Source organism: Engystomops pustulosus, chromosome 3 (genome assembly GCF_040894005.1).
Source record: "Engystomops pustulosus chromosome 3, aEngPut4.maternal, whole genome shotgun sequence".
NCBI lineage: Eukaryota > Metazoa > Chordata > Amphibia > Anura > Leptodactylidae > Engystomops > Engystomops pustulosus.
This window is the reverse complement of record NC_092413.1, coordinates 79,421,616-79,436,955: the sequence shown is the minus strand read 5'-3', so window position 1 is coordinate 79,436,955 and position 15,340 is coordinate 79,421,616. Positions and strand designations below refer to the sequence as shown.

The 15,340-nt window shown below is 39.5% G+C and overlaps 1 protein-coding gene across 8 annotated transcripts in view; it reads right to left on the bottom strand.

The window, feature by feature from the left end:
- SMYD3 (SET and MYND domain containing 3) overlaps positions 1-15,340 on the bottom strand; it is a 400,119-nt gene that overhangs the window by 330,894 nt on the left and 53,885 nt on the right. For all 8 annotated transcript variants that reach the window (XR_011854116.1, XR_011854117.1, XR_011854118.1 and 5 more), the window contains exon 2: positions 13,046-13,109. Coding sequence is in view for 4 of the 8 variants with exons in the window: in XM_072141192.1 (XP_071997293.1) it covers positions 13,046-13,109 (64 nt within the window). In the remaining 4 variants the exon portion in view is untranslated. The remainder of the gene's footprint in view (positions 1-13,045; positions 13,110-15,340) is intronic.

The following is a 15,340-nucleotide window of genomic DNA, read 5'->3' as shown; positions in this document are numbered from 1 at the left end:
GCACTGAAAAGTCTCAAAAACCCTCCATGTGACTACTTTGAGACTTTTACACCAAAAAGGCTCAGGAACAACAAAAGTAACAAAAAAAGAACCCTTAAAAATCTTTTAAAAAAAGAAATCTCGATAAATCCCCTACAAATGGAACTGGCCTTTGGTTTGGGCATTACAAAGTTTGTGTGCCCTGATATGTGACTTCTTACATAAAAGATCAATATGCAGTTTTTCAATGTCTAATGTTTAAATAAATCCATTAATTTCTGAACCAAAATTAAAACAACTTAATAGATGTTCTGCCTCGCTGTTTGTGTTGCTTATTAATTAACAGTTACTGTAATATGCAATCGACAAGTGGATAAACTAATTGTAGTGTTTTATGTTTTGCTTACATTATGATTGTAAATGCTAGTGATATTAAATGACTTCCAAGCAATGCATTACACTGTAGTCTTTCCCCAGGCGCTATATTTGCAGACTATTAATGAGAGCTTTGAATCCTAACTGTTCGGCAAATCAAAGAAACATTCTGATCTCAATTCTGAGAGCCAATTAGTACCAAAATAAATATGTATGAAGACTTTTGATCTGCCACTTTTTTATTTACAAGGTAATAGGATGCTTAGGTTAAAGTGCAACTGCCATTTGAAATTTTTTCTTATGGCGTAACTGTAAAGCTATAGTGATTTTACCAAATTATTATATGTGATTCCCCATTTGAAAACAAACAGAACGGTGTCTACTTTGTCCTACTTGTCCTTTTCTTTCCAAAGTTATGGCATTTTCTGTTCCGAAAGTGTTTGAACAAAATCTTTCTTACCAGAGGTGAAGTGGGCAGAGACTAATATCTGTCAGTCTATGCCCTCAGGCTGAGGCCAGCTAGCTTGCCCACAAATCCCATGATGCCTTGTAATTTAGCATTAAATCCATTTAGGTTCCCACAAGTAAATCAACTGAGCACTGCACAGTACACATACTGGATGTATATGGTGACAGCCTGGCAGCTTCCATCACATGGAGGAGCAGGGGACATGCACAGTACACATACTGGATGTATATGGTGACAAGCCTGTAGCTCCCATCACATGGAGGAGCAGGGGACATGCACAGTACATACAGGATATATATGGTGACAGCCTGGCAGCTTCCATCACATGGATGAGCAGGGGACATGCACAGTACATACAGGATGTATGTGGTGACCAGCCTGGCAGCTTCCATCACATGGAGGAGCAGGGAATGTGTACAATACACATACAGGATATATATTGTGACAGCCTGGCAATTTCCATCACATGGAATAAGTGAAATAAATAATGAGTAACCCAGTTACATGCAGTCTATAGCCTGTGTTGTGTGAGCAGTAAGGGTTAACAGCTTATCTGCACAGAGCTGATATTGCCAATGACAATGTGGGGGAAGGGAGCAGCAAGAAGAACAGAGACAGACAGAGAAACTTCTATAGAATCACAGACTGGGATGGAGGGACTGATCAGGAATAGGGAAGATCTTGTACCTCACTATTCTGTGCAGGTGGCATCTGCATTCACTGTTCTGCATACTACAAGCTCTGGTACATTCACTGATCTATGACCTCCTCCTCTGTGAGCAGGGAGCAGCAGATCCTATCTCTCATGGAACCGACCAAGAAACAAAGTGTAAACAACATACAGATTCCAGAGCTGGAGAGGAAGCAGCTATTGCAGCAATTAGGTAATCTGAGGTCTATAGCAAAGAAACTACTGCATATAGGTAACAAAGATAATAGGCAAAGTTATTTTACATACCAAGAGCTATTGATTTGTGGAAAAAAAACCTTTACAGTTACTCTTTAATATTCAGTCTTCAATCCTGTAGACAGATTTGCCATAGCAACTTAGAAGTTACATTTTAACTACACATTGCAGCCTTTTTCTTTACTATCTAAGCAACATCCCCCTCCGTCCCATAATATCGGGGATAGGATCCCTTTTAGAGCGCCTTAGTATGTGGCTTGACTTATTTACAACCCATGGTAAAAATGTTACCGGGATACCTGCAAGATACTAAACAAGTTCTCCAAACCATGAGCAATTTACAATGGAAAGAAGGGTATATCTGGATTACATGTGACATCGTATCGTTATATACCAATATACCTCATGACAAAGCTTTATTAGCTTTAGAGCAACACATGAAACTATACACTGATTATACATATGATGTCCAACAATATATCCTGGCAGTCACGCATATTCTGCTCAGCAATAATTTTTTCTCATTCAATGATACATTTTATGTACAAACCCAAGGCTGTCCTATGGGGTCATGCTTTTCGCCATCTCTGGCAAATATTTATGTGGCATGGTGGGAACGTGAATATCTATACACCATGACAAATCCATACAGAACATCTATATATTGGTATGGTAGATATATCGATGACGCTCTGCTCATATGGTGTGGAGGAGAGCAGAGCGTCACTGACTTTATTCAATATATCAACAATAACCAATGTAATTTGTCATTCACATATGAAATGGACAAAAACAAAATACCATACTTGGACATCATGTTAAAGGGGAACCTTAATAAACACTGCATTGATACAGAAATGTTCCGCAAACCCACCAGTGGCAACACGGTCCTACAGGCATCCAGTTGTCACCCACAGCATATTATTAAAAATCTGCCAGTAGGTGAATACATACGGGCTAGAAGGAGCTGTAGCGAGGATGCATCCTTTCACAGAGAATGTCAGGTCATTACCAATAGATTGAGACACCGAGGGTATCGGGATTCTACCCTAAACAGGGCTAAACATATAGCTAATAATAGAACCCGACAATCCCTGCTGTCCAATATAGCTAATAAAAACCGTGGCAATAATACCAATACATCCCAACCAGTGTTCTCCACCTCTTATAGTTCTCAATACAATCAAATTGTCACAATTATTAAGAAATATATACCCATGTTAACAACAGATCCACACATGAGACAGGTGTTGAGTCAGGGATGTCGTTTCGTGTCACGCAGAGCACGTACTATTGGTAATATAGTCTCTCCTTCCCTGTATACCTCCCACAGTAGTGGGGCTCAAAATACTTGGCTTAGTACCAAAGGCTCCTACAAATGCGGAGGCAATAGATGCAACATTTGCCGATATATGTACAATACTAATACATTCTCCAGTCTTCACACCAATAAATCCTGGTCCATAAAATCCTTTCTCAATTGCAATACAAAATTTGTAATATATTTGGCAGAATGCACAATATGCAGAGTGCAATACGTGGGCAGCACAATCCGATCAATGAAGAAAAGAATTGCGGAGCATATTTCTGACGGTACTAAACAGACAGACAAGAACATATCCACATTATCTAAGCATTTTCTACAAAAACACTTGGGAGATTTTTCAAGTCTAAAAGTCACCGGAATAGAAAGGGTTACCGCCCCTAAAAGGGGAGGGGACAAAACACAAAAGCTACGAAACAGGGAGATGCTGTGGATATTACAGATGGAAACACGCATGCCCAAAGGACTTAATCATAGATCGGATACAATGTATCTATATTAGAGAGCCCATGTTCTGATGTATATTGTATGTATATAAGAATTCTTTGTTGGCCTTAAGATAAATCAATATTGTCCATGTAATATGTCAGCTGCGATACTTGGTCTAAAGCGCTGCAGTAGTCGAAGCTTAGGACACTCTGCGCTTGCGCCAATTACACAGCCTCAAGACACCTGTTACCTGCCTTTTTAAGTTTGAGCACATACAGCAATGTTTTAGACCATGAATAAGAACTGAATATCTACGTTCGAAACGCGTAGGTCGTCTGCTACCTGCAAATGTACACGCATTTTTAATGGATATGAAATAAAGCCTCAAGTTTTAAGCAATTTCCGAGTGCCGATCAAACTCTACTTTTTTTGGACAGCAGCAGATCCTATCTCTCATGGAACCGACCAAGAAACAAAGTGTAAACAACATACAGATTCCAGAGCTGGAGAGGAAGCAGCTATTGCAGCAATTAGGTAATCTGAGGTCTATAGCAAAGAAACTACTGCATATAGGTAACAAAGATAATAGGCAAAGTTATTTTACATACCAAGAGCTATTGATTTGTGGAAAAAAAACCTTTACAGTTACTCTTTAATATTCAGTCTTCAATCCTGTAGACAGATTTGCCATAGCAACTTAGAAGTTACATTTTAACTACACATTGCAGCCTTTTTCTTTACTATCTAAGCAACATTTATTAATAAAGTATATTAGAAAAGTGTTCACAACACTCCCCCACACAATATCAAAAATCATCTGAAATGACAGTTACTCTAAGTTTCGCTAGTGTGTTCGGTGAGACACCTTGATTTATAAATAAAACTGCCTGTTATTGCCAAAAAAGTTTATATGTTTCCTGAATAATCAATTTTATTAAATTGCTTATGATGGTAGCTTAAAGGGGTATTCCCAAGAAGACAAGTTTTTTATATGTACTCAGGATAGCAAAATAACACACTCTAATTCACTGTTATTAACAAAAATACAATAGTTCACAAATATAAGTTCAACCGGTCTCTATCACTCCTGGTGTGCACAATTTCAGCTGCCCCTAGACATGACCCTGTAAATTCTGACTAAGGGTTCTGTCTCACGACCCTGTAAATTCTGACTAAGGGTTCTGTCTCACGACCCTGTAAATTCTGACTAAGGGTTCTGTCTCACGACCCTGTAAATTCTGACTAAGGGTTCTGTCTCGCGACCCTGTAAATTCTGACTAAGGGTTCTGTCTCGCGACCCTGTAAATTCTGACTAAGGGTTCTGTCTCGCGACCCTGTAAATTCTGACTAAGGGTTCTGTCTCGCGACCCTGTAAATTCTGACTAAGGGTTCTGTCTCGCGACCCTGTAAATTCTGACTAAGGGTTCTGTCTCGCGACCCTGTAAATTCTGACTAAGGGTTCTGTCTCGCGACCCTGTAAATTCTGACTAAGGGTTCTGTCTCACGACCCTGTAAATTCTGACTAAGGGTTCTGTCTCACGACCCTGTAAATTCTGACTAAGGGTTCTGTCTCACGACCCTGTAAATTCTGACTAAGGGTTCTGTCTCACGACCCTGTAAATTCTGACTAAGGGTTTTGTCTCACGACCCTGTAAATTCTGACTAAGGGTTCTGTCTCACGACCCTGTAAATTCTGACTAAGGGTTCTGTCTCACGACCCTGTAAATTCTGACTTGAGTTTCTGTCTCACTCTGCTCTGAGCCTGTACCCCGCCCAACTGTAGTACAGCACGAAGCTCACAGACACTCACTGATTCACTTCCTGCCAGCACCACATCCTGAGCAGAGAGAAGCTGCAAGCCAGGTAGATAAGTGATCCGGGGAATGTTTTGACATCAGCAATCTGTTCGCTATCGGACAACCATACAATCAGTATGTCGTCCATACATCGACCATACCGTGCTATATCTTTTGAAAACGGATTGTCTGATCAGAAGACATAACTTTCCTCACACTATGCAACGTAGAGGTTAGCTAGTGACGTTGAAAATTTTGCCTCCATCGCTGCTCCCCTAGTTGCATGTAGAACTTGTCATTAGATGTGAAGAAATTGGAGCGCAGAAGATACTGGACTACCATCAGTAAATAATATTTCAGGTCTTCAGAATAGGACGAGTGTCTGTCTAGATGGTATGATATTGCTTTCAAAGCCAATTTATAAGGGATGCATGTATATAACGATTCAATATCGCTAGGGTTTATTCTTTACCTAGAAATGGGATCCTCTCATGGTTGACTTTTTAGATCTAACATTAACCAATGATTATGTGTCCACCAAAACGTATAGAAAACCTACAGCAGGGAATGCCATTCTCCATGGCATTACCTGCCATCCAAACCATACCATAAAAAACAAGAAATACCAACAAGAAAAAAACAATATTTCTGCTTGTTTGACTGCCTGCAAATTTCCTAAATAAGTGACGCTAGAGATCGTTATTATTCAGAAATCTCTTCCAAATCTGAAAAATTAAAAAGTATGCTTGCGTCGGGTTGGACCTTTTCCACAAAAAAAAAAAAAAAAAAAACCCACATTAGGCTCACTATTTTCACCTAGCGCAGTGATGGCGAACCTATGGCACGGGTGCCAGAGGTGGCACTCATAGCCATTTCTGTGGGCACTCAGGCCATCCCCCCAATTTCACCAAACAGGACAAAATCCACCAAATCTTTCTGCAGTCCTAAGCAACTTAAAGGGGTATTCTCATCTGGGCATTCACATTCAGTTTCATTAATCTGCCATATATAAACATTTCTTCAATTGGATGTTATTAAAAAAAATGTTCCTGTGTGAAGAAAATTTCTCATTAACGTAGCTATGTTGTCCCTTAGAAACGAGATAGCTTCCTCGGTTACGACCACGTCACACTACAGGAGCAGTGGCCAGACATGCGCTATTCAGTACTGCCTGACCACCTGGCTTCAGCAATCATTACTACAGGATGGCTGCGGAACACGCAGTAGCTCCCGGACATTTCATGTACAAAAACTTTTTGTTTATTTGTTCAATCCCTCCAGCAGACGTGGTCGTATCTAGGGACACAGTCTTGTTTCTAAGGGACCATATTACTACACTTATGAGAAATTATCTTCACACAGGAACATTTTTTTTAATAACATCTAATTGAAGAAATGTTTATATATGGTAGATTAATTAATCTGGATGTGAATGCCCAGACGAGAATACCCCTTTAAGGGATGCTGCTCTCAGCGCTATTTTAAAGCGACAATTCATTGGCTGTTTAAAACTGCGGGAAAAGTGAGAAGGTGTTGACAGAACTGCATTGTCTTTGGAGGTCCTTCTGCTGGACCATCCATTCTTCCTGGAGAGAAGCTACAATGGTGGTCTGAACTTATTTGCCCACCTTCTTTCAACTCTATTGGTGGCCTTAGGAGAGCCAATACAATTGAATGATGTGGAAGAACAGGTAGCAATAAGATACTGCTAGAAATGCCATGTTGGCACTTCATGGTAAATAAGTGGATTTTGGTTGTAGTTTGGGCACTCGGTCTCTGAAAGGTTCGCCATCACTGACCTAGCGCTATCAAACAATATCCAAGAAGGAATACTTTGTTAGATCTTATGGGGTTTTTTAAATGTGGCCAATCACGATGCACAGTATGTCACTATGCAAATGAATCAAAAGTATAACATCTACAATTGATGGTGGAGTTTTTCCTTTAATCAATTGTGATTCATGCAATGTAGTATATAAAATTGAGTCTACAATCTAATTTATCCTATATTGGATGCACAGCACGAGAATTAAAATAACACATTGCTGAACACATAAATGACATGACAAATGCTAATAAGAAAAATGTATCTACTGCCACATACCATTTCTGTACTATTAATCATGGGGAGACTTTGGGATTAAAATGTTCTGGTATTGTCTTTTCCACTAAAAGGTGGAGATAAGAAACGCTGTCTTTGGAACAGGGAAGGTTTCTGGATTCTAGTATTAGACAGTGTTGTACAACATGGCTACATGGTTTAGAAGCAATAAAAAAACAAAGATTTGCTCAGAGATACCTGTCTTTAGTTTTCATTATTACAACTTTTGTGTGAACTGCACTTCTTCAATAGAGTCTACTTTGAGGAGCATACTTGGATTGTTTCCGACACTATATTTGTATTCAGGCAGTCAAGTACAAATGATGTTCTTTAGGTTTGTACTTAAGTTGAATTTGTATGTAAGCCGGAACTGGTGTAAAAAAAATTTGTCCCTGTGACTGTCATGGGAACAAGGATTATCATTAAAGCTTAATTACAGACACCTTACAGCTGTTCATGGCGGCCTGGGGCTAAAGTAATAGCATCTAGAGAGGTCACCAGAGGTCACAGTGGGCAGAGAGGGCTGTCTGTAACTAGGGGTTGTCTGTAAGTCGGGTGTCCTTCAGTCAAGGACTGCCTGTATATAAAAATACATATTAGATATGCAATGTAATATGTGATAACGTTGTCCACAATTTTTTTCCATAACCAAACCAACTTTACTGTATTTTGTACTAATTCCTTAATTGTAAAATGTCTCTTAATTTTGATAATAGTGATCAAGAGTAGAAAACGTGGATGAATTTACAAAGTACATGAGTGGAAATAAATATAAATTGTGTGAATAGTTGTCATCCAGCGATGATAATTAGTTTATCTTTAAGTCAATTAGTTCAAGCCAGGGATGAGAATGATAAACAAGGTTTTTGGTTTCAAAGCCAAAGAACATCTAAGATAATTGACAAATTCATTCACACGGGGACTAAATGGAGGGATAAAATGTGAATCAAAACTGAAGTAGACGGCTTTGTGAGGGATTTTCTTGTCTTCCAAATTGAAGACAGAATTAAGGCTGCAATTCTGCATGTGCTACAATTGTATAAAAATGTAACAAACTGTTATCCCATCAGAGCGGATCTTATAATATTAAGCAATACACTATACATTTCCTGAGGAGTAAAGAAATTTAGAGAAAATATCAGACAGAGCTAGCTCTTACAAACCACACAAGAAATTTTTTTTTAATAACACCCAATTGTATATATATGGCAGGTGAAGTAAATGAATGTGTGTTAGCCATTGTTTTTAGAATTAAAAACAGTTATATGTATTTCTATGGATTCACACACACCCTGTGTTTTCCACATCCTGTGTATGAGCCGACTATCCAAGCTGAAAAATACAAATACTTAAGATTATATCATTCCATTTCCTTAAGTCCAGTGATAAAACCTATGCAGTACACAATAAGAATATCAGGATATCACCATTGATAAAGACATAAATGAACTACTGTAGCTACTCCTGCTAAAGTCTAATATAAGATTGATAGTGTGAAGCAGAGTTGTATGGATGGAAAATCCATTATATTGATTTGTCCTTGTAAAGAAAATGAGGCCCATCTCTCAAAACAAGATGTTAAAAAGTTATCTTTTTGCACTTAACAACCAATTGAATTTCTTGAACTGCATTAGAAGTTTAAATACTGCACTGTGATTGGATGCTATGAGTAACAAAATCAGCATCCCTGTTTCACAGTGTAAATAAATAAGACAACTTGCATATTTTAAGAATTGTATTGACTGATTCATGTACACCAAGAACTTTTAGAATGCTGTACAATTTACATTAAAAAAGTCTGAGAAATCTAGGGAAAGAATGCTATTGTAGGCACAACATCTAATGCCTGTTAAAAATACAAAATAATTATCCTGTATCTAGAACAGATTTTTGTAATCTCATAATACAGTTTAATTTGATCGTTTATCTTTGATTTTTATGTTGGATCCCCGAAGTGTCCTTGTGATTGAGGGCACAGTCGTATCCCAATGAATGCCCAGTGCGCAGTGCATCCTCCTGCCACTTAGGAGATGGAGGGTTCATCAAAAGTGATTGGCTGCTGCTGCTGTTTGGAGTGTTTCCCCAGTGAGGTCACTGTCCTAAAATGAAAAGTGACATCACTGGGGACCTCCCAACTGCGGAGCGATGTATCTGCTGAGCGGAAGCCCAGGGGAGATGCAATACACATGCATCAGTCCCACATAGAGTTCATGATTATGACTAAGAGCAGTTAGCTCGAAACGTGTCAGCCTTGTTCTTCATGCAAGTGGTTTTTAATGCTCCAATAAAGATATACATTTTGCAAGAAGGGGAGTGCTGGAGGATTTTCTGAATTGGTATCTACATATGCACTGGTCCGATGATCCTACCGCGCATATGCCTTCTGGATGCTTGCTGATTTGAATGCATACATCACTTAGCCGGAGTTAGCAAAATGGAAAGTAGGAAGTAGCTTGCTGCATCTTTCCATCCTACCTGTCTGGCAGTATATGTCAATAAAAAAATAAAATTTCCTGCATCCTCTTCTTAGATAAAAAATAGTTTTTATTCAAAAATCATTAAAAATAGCAGGGGTACATCAGGAGGGAAAGGAGAAGCACCTTTGCGATGCGTTTTAAGCTCAAATCCTTTGTCAAGCATCCAAGGACCAGGTTCACTTGACACCTATAGTACATGTATTTGAGGATGTATTTGCCAAGAAGGTCAAACAGAATGGGAAGAATTTATTAATCCAGTTGCAGAAAAATTCTGCTCTCACTGACTAGAAAAAAAGCTCTAAAATGCCTTGTGCCTCATTTTTTTAAAAAATCGGATCACTTTTATTCAAATTTAAAACAAACAGAAAAAATTTAAAAAAACAAACTAAATTTCCACCCTCTTACCCCTTTCCCACACAAGGACATATACATCTTCACATAAAACAAGTACATAACAGCTGGAGTTGCAATATACACTACGCAGGGAGAGAAGATACAGCAAGGTATAATAATAGAAGAATCACATGTACAGACGTTATTAGGACCAATATAGTCACACATAAAACTTTGTGCCACATTTCTTGGTGCAGCCAGATCATGGCCACCAATATGGCTGTGTGCATGGGGCCTTAGACGGTTTTTGATGCTTTCCTGACTAGTACCAGTCGAAGAGACGAAGAGACTCTAGCCGCCCAGAGGTGCGTTCGGCTGCAGGAATGAAATCTCTGCCGGGTCTGACCTGAATTCATCTGTAGTCTGCACTGGCTGAAACTATAGTAAACATGGCAGGCCATGGCATTCACACCCATCCGTGCCCATGTTTGTAGAAGGTGGCATCCAGATTGGAAAGTGGCGGAAAAGGAATGTCTGCCAAAGTCCCCCATTGACCCACCAAAACAGTCAGACAATCCTTATGTTATCCAGTGTTGGGCACATTGTTTCCCTGAATCAGAGATGCGGGCAGCTAATGTAAACCTGACTAGAAGTTTCTTGGTATAGCTGCTAACAGAACACATCAATTGCTTGCTTTATGGAATAAAAGTAGATGTAGTTACAAATTTCTTTTCTATACATTTTATTACATTTTTATTCTATAAACACCAAACTTTCTATCCTGTTTTACAGTGTTTGACATTTTTGTACACTTTAATATTGTCTTACTTCTCCCCATAATTCATGTCTTTGCAGAAAGCAGATGGCATTCTGTAGAAGTCTGGAGTAAAATGGCAAATAGATTATAGAGCTTAAGTGATCCGTCGGTAACCCTGTGCGGATTTATAAGTGCATTAAAAGTGCTGTTGTAGAATTCTTGAATTTGCCAACATTTCATTCAATTCTACTTATGTTATTTATTAACTCTCACATTGCTTCATAATGGAATTTCAATATGTTCATACTACACCCCAGGGGCACTAATACAGAAAACATTACTGTGTGATATAGCAAAACTCAATTTGTAATAATAGTTCATAAATACAAATAATTGGTGGACATGTGATCTTGTAGCTTAGGCCAAATGTGTAACCACAAGACTGTTAAATACTGGTGGGTCAAATAAATTTAAGGTAGGTTAAGAAAACATATTTATATTTTCTTGTTAGATTTCTAGACACACCTGACCAAAACAACAAAGAAGAAGTTTTGAAGCAAAAAGAACAGCGCTATGTAGGGATAGTATTGTACCTGTGGAAGCCGGATAAAATCTAGAGACCACAAAGGGTTTTATTATACAATGTAGAAGACAAAAAGGGAGCGTTATACACTGTGGGTTCAGAATGGGGCATTATACCATTATAATTTGTTCTTTAAATAAGAGGGACATTATACTGCATGGGGTCAAAAAGGGGGGTATTGTATTGTGAAGGGACACTAATGATGCATTACATTGTGTGGGTAAATCAATAGTTATTGCTAGGGGTGTGGCTAAAAATAAGTAAAATTATATTACAGTGGCAGGCAACTTTTGTTCCTCAAAAGTTGATCAGTAGGTGCTTTCACCAAGCGCTGATTTCTGGAGACATTTTGGACCTGATAAACGTTTAGGGGGAGTCTAATTAATGGTTACAAAATGCTAAAAACAAAAAAGTTTCCCCCCCCCTTCTCTCGTTTCTGGAAGAAGGGGGGTAATATATTAGTCTAGTCGTTGTCTGTCATCATGTTAGGTGGAGTAGGAGTAATGTTAGACATGTGGATCTACCACCAGGATCAAGGACTGTAAACTAAGCACACTGAAATACCGGTATTTTCCCCCTCTGACAGGATCGGCTCTTCTTTAAGGTTTTAAAAATTATGCAACCTGAGCCCCTCAGGCCCATTATCGAACCTGAGCCCCTCAGGCCCATTTGCATAAGAAGCTAAGAGGGGGCAGACACCAGTATGTCAGTGTGCTTAGTTTACAATTCTTCATCCTGCTGGTAGATGGCCTTTAAATGTTATTAGCATATGGGTGACATTGCATGCTGAAATAATCCAAATAAGGAATGAATTTATAGAAGAAAATCAAAAGGTGAATAAGTAATAAATTAAAATCCTTGTAAATTAAAGTAGTAATATTGATGAATAAAGAACTGCCTTCATTTGTGATGCAGATTTTGTTGCAGTGTATAAGTTAAAGCTACAGTATTCAATACTGTAAATGTGATTCACCTGTTGAATTCATTTCTTTTACTTGTTAAATTAAGAAACTGCACCTTCAAACACATCAAAACTAAATGCATTTCTATTCCAAGAATTTGAGGTGCACTTTGAACTCCAATGTGTGAATACACTCTGTCAACAATCAATGATCCATTGTCCAAACTACTACTAGTTAGGCATTTAGTCTGTGATACTTAAAACATGTTTTGTCCAATTAACATGAATAAGACAACACTGTATTTTCTAAACTGCTACTAAAAGTAGATTGTTAAAGATAATCTACCCTCAGAATCCATCAAGATAAACCAGGACACTTACTCACAGATCCAGGCACTGTGACTGTGGGAATCTTCTTATATTTGTTATCCATGGCCTCCTTCCTTCTAAAATGTATATTTTTTATTTATGCTAATTAGCATGGAGTGTTCTGTGGGGTGTTACCCTGAAGTTAACATTCAACACAAAGCAAAGACTGATTGATGCCCCCTGGATCATTCTGCTCAGCTCAAAATTGGACTTGACAATTCTACTTTATGAAAGTGGTCAATTACCTGGCAGAGTGAATTGCAGTATCTGGCAAACTTGCACTGGGAACATCGCAGAAGTTTTTCACTCCTGAAACAAACAGAAATGTAGTTAATACATCAGAAATATCATGCCTTATTAATTGCAAGGGGATAGCTCTCAGAGTAATCCTAGTGCTAGAAGAAACTGGGGAGAAGCACCAGGAGTCAACCGGGGAGAATCTAGCCACAATCTTGTTAGTAATTTCTCATTCAAGGAAGCATGGTCAAGAACTTGTAACATTGTAGTTGTCAGGATCATACTTAAAGAGAACCTACCACCACAAATCTACTTATAAAGGTAGATCGGGTGGTAGGTGGATGTAAGGGACGTGAGGATAGCTAATCCTCACGTCCCCGCTAACTTTTGGGAAACTTTATTGACCTAATATGTAAATTTCGCTATGCGGCTACTGGGGCGGGGAGTAGCCGGCACGAGGCTACACAGCGCGGCTACTCCACGCCCCAGTAGCCACATTACTCCTCCTACCATGTTGTGTGCGGCGCGCAGCTCCTCGTAGCTGCGCGCCCTCGTCCGACAGGCCGGCTACTGCGCATGCGCAGTAGCTCCGGCCTCGGAGCTGGGACTGCTCAGCCGGCGTTCTGCGCATGCGCAGAACGCCATCATGACGGACGAGGGCGTGCAGCTACGAGGAGCTGCGCGCCGCACGCAACAGGGTAGGAGGAGTAATGTGGCTACTGGGCCGTGGAGTAGCCGCGCTGTGTAGCCTCGTGCCGGCTACTCCACGCCCCAGTAGCCGCATAACTAAATTTACATATTAGGTCAATAAAGTTTCCCAAAAGTTAGCGGGGGCGTGAGGATTAGCTCTAAAAAGAGCTATCCTCACGTCCCTTATATCCACCTACCACCCGATCTACCATTATAGGTAGATTTGTGGTGGTAGGTTCCCTTTAAAGGAGACCTCTCACATGAAATAACAATCCACAGCAAAGCAGTCTTCCTAAACCATCCCCTCGGCCTCTTTCAAAGCTTATGCATTATGTTTACATGTGTGTTCTAGAACTTTTACAACTTTAGCTCCAACCTGGGACCCATAGTATGGCAATTAGCTACTATGGGTCAGATTGATGGAACTCTTGCTGCAGTGGTCCAGCCTAGACATGAGGCGGCGCTCTGGGCATACACCTCTCCTCCCCTGTCTCTCCTCCTCTACCTTCCCCTTTGACCCCAGTTCTCATGCATGACAACAATGCTGGCATTCAGCTAGCTTCTCTTTCTATGGCCGCAAAGGCTAGGTCGACATCTGGTTAGTTTACAGAGTATCCTGTGACGCATCTCACAAACCACAGTGGGTGGCACAAGTGTAGCCATAGAGGAAGATGCTAGCTGAATGCCGGCAACACGAGAACTGGGATCAAATAGGAGAGTGGGGGAGAAGAGACACAGGAAGAGAGGGACCCAAAGTAGCTAATTTGCATACTGCAAGTTCCAGCTTGGAGCTAAAGTTATAAAAGCTATAGAACACTCACATAAACATAATGCACATGCTTAAACAGAGGCTAAGGAGATGGTTTAGGAAGGTTGCTTTGTTGTGGGCTGTTATTTCATGTGACAGGTGTCCTTTAACCCCTTAAGGACTCAGGGTTTTTCGGGTCATTTCTCGCTCTCCAACTTCAAAAATCCATAACTTTTTCATTTTTACGTGTACAGACCTGTGTGAGGGCTTATTTTGTGCGTAACAAATGTTACTTTCCCGTAATGTTATTTATTTTAACATGCCGTGTACTACGAAGCTGAAAAAAAATTCCAAATGTGGAAAAATTGAAAAAAAAAAAACGTGTCACGTTCTTGTGGGCTGTTTTTACGACTTTCACTCTTCGCTCCAAATAACACGCCTACTTTATTCTTTGGTTTGGTGCGATCGCGGTGATACCAAATTTATATAGGTTTTATTGTGTTTTAATACATTTTCAAAAATTAAACGAATGTGTACAAAAAAGAAAAAAATTTTTTTGCCATCTTCTGATGCTAATAACTATTTCATTCTTTGGCGCACGGAGATGTGTGAGGGGTCATCTTTTGCGAAATGAGGCGACGTTTTCATTGCTTCCATTTTGAGGTCTGTGCGACATTTTGATCATTTTTTATTTCATTTTTTATGTTATGTAAAAAGGTGTAAAAGTCGCATTTAGGACATTTGGGCGCCATTTCCCGCCTCGGAGGTCACCGCCGCCCGTAACCGTTTTAATATTTTGATAGATCGGGCATTTTGGGACGCGGCGATACCTAATATGTTTGTGATTTTTACTGTTTATTATGTT